The 2,625-nt window shown below is 65.8% G+C and overlaps 1 protein-coding gene across 1 annotated transcript; it reads left to right on the top strand.

Annotated features, from left to right (window-relative positions):
• Positions 1 to 42: 42 nt before the first annotated feature.
• On the top strand, positions 43 to 1,987 carry CANT1 (calcium activated nucleotidase 1). The gene is made up of 3 exons (XM_009646931.2): positions 43 to 688; positions 931 to 1,134; positions 1,602 to 1,987. Exons 1-3 carry the CDS (start codon positions 70 to 72, stop codon positions 1,970 to 1,972), a joined length of 1,194 nt encoding a protein of 397 aa, XP_009645226.1. The 5' UTR covers positions 43 to 69; the 3' UTR covers positions 1,973 to 1,987.
• The last annotated feature ends 638 nt before the right edge of the window (positions 1,988 to 2,625 follow it).

Raw genomic sequence — 2,625 nt, 5'->3', positions numbered from 1 at the left:
GCCCCGGGCTCCAGCTCTGACCTGCTTCCTCCCCTCTTGGCCACCAGGTTCTCCTCGCCCCCCAGTCTGATGCCCATCCCGCCCTGCCATGAGTCTATGAGCCCCCTCCGGATCAGCGTGGGTGGTCTGCCTGTCCTCGCGTCCATGACCAAGGGTACTGACCCCCGCTTCCGACTGCGCTGGAAGGCCATCGTGCTGTCGTCAGCCTGCGTGGGGTTTGTGCTGCTGCTCTTCTGCCTGCACCGGTCCTCCCCAGCACGGCACAGCCCACCCAATCTTCGCAACTGGCAGCTCAGCCTGCAGGCAGGGGACCGCTACAGTGTCACCTACCCTCTGTCCCCACCCCAGAGAAACCCCGAGGGCGTGCGCTACCGCATCGGAGTCATTGCGGACCTGGACACGCGGTCCCAGGGCTCTGAGGAGCACACCTGGTTCAGTTACCTGAAGAAGGGCTACCTGGTGCTGTCGGACAGCGGGGACAGCGTGATGGTGGAGTGGGACAAAGACGAGAGCGTGCTGCAGTCCCACCTGGCCGAGAAGGGCAGGGGCATGGAGCTCTCCGAGCTGGTTGTCTTCAATGGGAAGCTGTACACCGTGGACGACCGGACAGGAGTGGTCTACCAGATTGAGGGCAACAAGGTGGTGCCCTGGGTCATCCTCCCAGATGGGGACGGCACGGTGGGGAAAGGTGAGCTCTCCCGTCCTGCCCCACAGACACGGAGCAGTGAAGCCCTTGGCTCTTTGCGGCTCGCCGGGGTGGGGTGCACCTTTTCTGTGACTCTGTAAACCTGGCCGGGGCGGGGGAAATTCCTGACTGGGGGCCAGGAAGGCTGTGCCCAGCACCAGGCCGTCCGGTGTGGCATTTGCGGGAGCCGGTCTGATGTCCGTGTACCGGCCGAGCCCCGGCTCGTGCCGTTCTCTCCGTTGCAGGCTTCAAGGCGGAGTGGCTGGCGGTGAAGGACGAGCACCTCTACGTGGGGGGACTGGGCAAGGAGTGGACCACGACGACGGGGGAGGTGGTGAACGAGAACCCCGAGTGGGTGAAGGTCGTCGGCTACAAGGGTGACGTGGGCCACGAGAACTGGGTGGCAAACTACAACGCGCTGAGGGCTGCGGCGGGGATCCGACCTCCAGGTACTGAGCGAGGCTCCCTCCTGCTGCCCCATGTCCCACACCTTCTGCGGGCTCCGGGGCTGGGGTCTCCCTCCCCACAGATGCTGGGACTGGTGTGAGGTTTAAAGGGGGCTGGAGGCCAGAGACCTCCCCATGTCCTTGGGGAGAGGCCAGAGCCTGCCCTGGCCAATTTTCTCCCCTGTCTGTGCCACGAGCAGCGGGAGGGCAGCTCAGCCGGCGCTGTGCCTGGCAGCCAGGCTCCCGGGCAGAGGAGGCCATGGCGGGGTGCCCCTGCCCAGGGCTGGGAGGGACTGGGGGGGTGCTGCTGCACAGGCTGTGGGGCAGGAGGAGGCGGAAGCGATCCCAGTGGTCGCGACCTCCCTGCGACCTCCCTGGCTGCAGCATCTTTTGGAGCGGGGAAGGGTCCTGCCCCAGCCTGGCGGGTGCCCCGTCTGCCCCGTGCCATCCGACGCCGCTCCCTGCTGCAGGTTACCTGATCCACGAGTCGGCCTCCTGGAGCGACACCCTGCAGCGCTGGTTCTTCCTGCCGCGCCGCGCCAGCCACGAGCGATACAACGAGAAGGCGGACGAGCGGCGAGGCACCAACCTGCTGCTGAGCTCCACCCAGGACTTTGGGGATGTGACGGTGGGACACGTGGGCGAGGTGTTCCCCACCCACGGCTTCTCCTCCTTCAAGTTCATCCCAGACACGGACGACCAGATCATCGTGGCGCTGAAATCAGAAGAGGACAACGGCAAGATCGCCAGCTACATCATGGCCTTCACGCTGGACGGACGCTTCCTCCTGCCCGAGACCAGGATTGGGAATGTGAAATATGAGGGCATTGAGTTTATTTAACCGACTTTTGCACTGGACCGGAGGGGCGAGGGGGCCGAGGGGTGCTGGGGCAGGCCCTGCCAGCATGCTGGTAGTCGGGCGCACGCCCCGGGCTCGGCCGAGGGATGCTGGGCAGTGCTCCCAGCTCTGTAGTTGGCCTTGGCATCTCCGGTAAAGCGTTGGCTCTGCTACAGCAGGCGTGGTGCGAGTGTTTCGGCAGTGGCACCTGGTGGCAAGGGACTGCCACCACAAGGTGCCGTGAGCCCCAGCCCCGGAGAGACAGCAAAGTTCCCGTGCTCCGGTTCCCCGGGCAGGCCCCGTGGTGCAGCCTTTAGCTCCAGCCCCTAATTGCGACAGAAAACTTCTGCAGCGAGTCGGTGGCTCTGGTGACATCCAGGCTCTGGGTTTGCAGCTGAGGAGGAGCCTGAGCCCCAGCTCTGCTGCTCTGCCTCACGTCCCACCATGCTGCGGTGCTCCCCACGTGGAGGAGGGGGTGTCCAGCCGGAGCACCGGGCCTGTCCCCGTGCCTGGGGGAGCGAGTCTGACCCGGGCCCTGGAGCCCCACCGTGCTGGCAGCCTGCCCTGGGGCCACCCTCCCTCCTCTCTCCATGTCCCCAGCACCTGACTTAGGAACGCACTGGAGACGTGGGGACAAGCATCCCTGTGGGCGCGAT

The sequence above is a fragment of the Egretta garzetta genome, unplaced genomic scaffold (assembly GCF_000687185.1).
Source record: "Egretta garzetta isolate BGI_Z169 unplaced genomic scaffold, ASM68718v1 scaffold949, whole genome shotgun sequence".
Lineage (NCBI taxonomy): Eukaryota > Metazoa > Chordata > Aves > Pelecaniformes > Ardeidae > Egretta > Egretta garzetta.
Note: the sequence above shows the minus strand (reverse complement) of the source record. Positions and strands in the feature narration are given on the sequence as shown.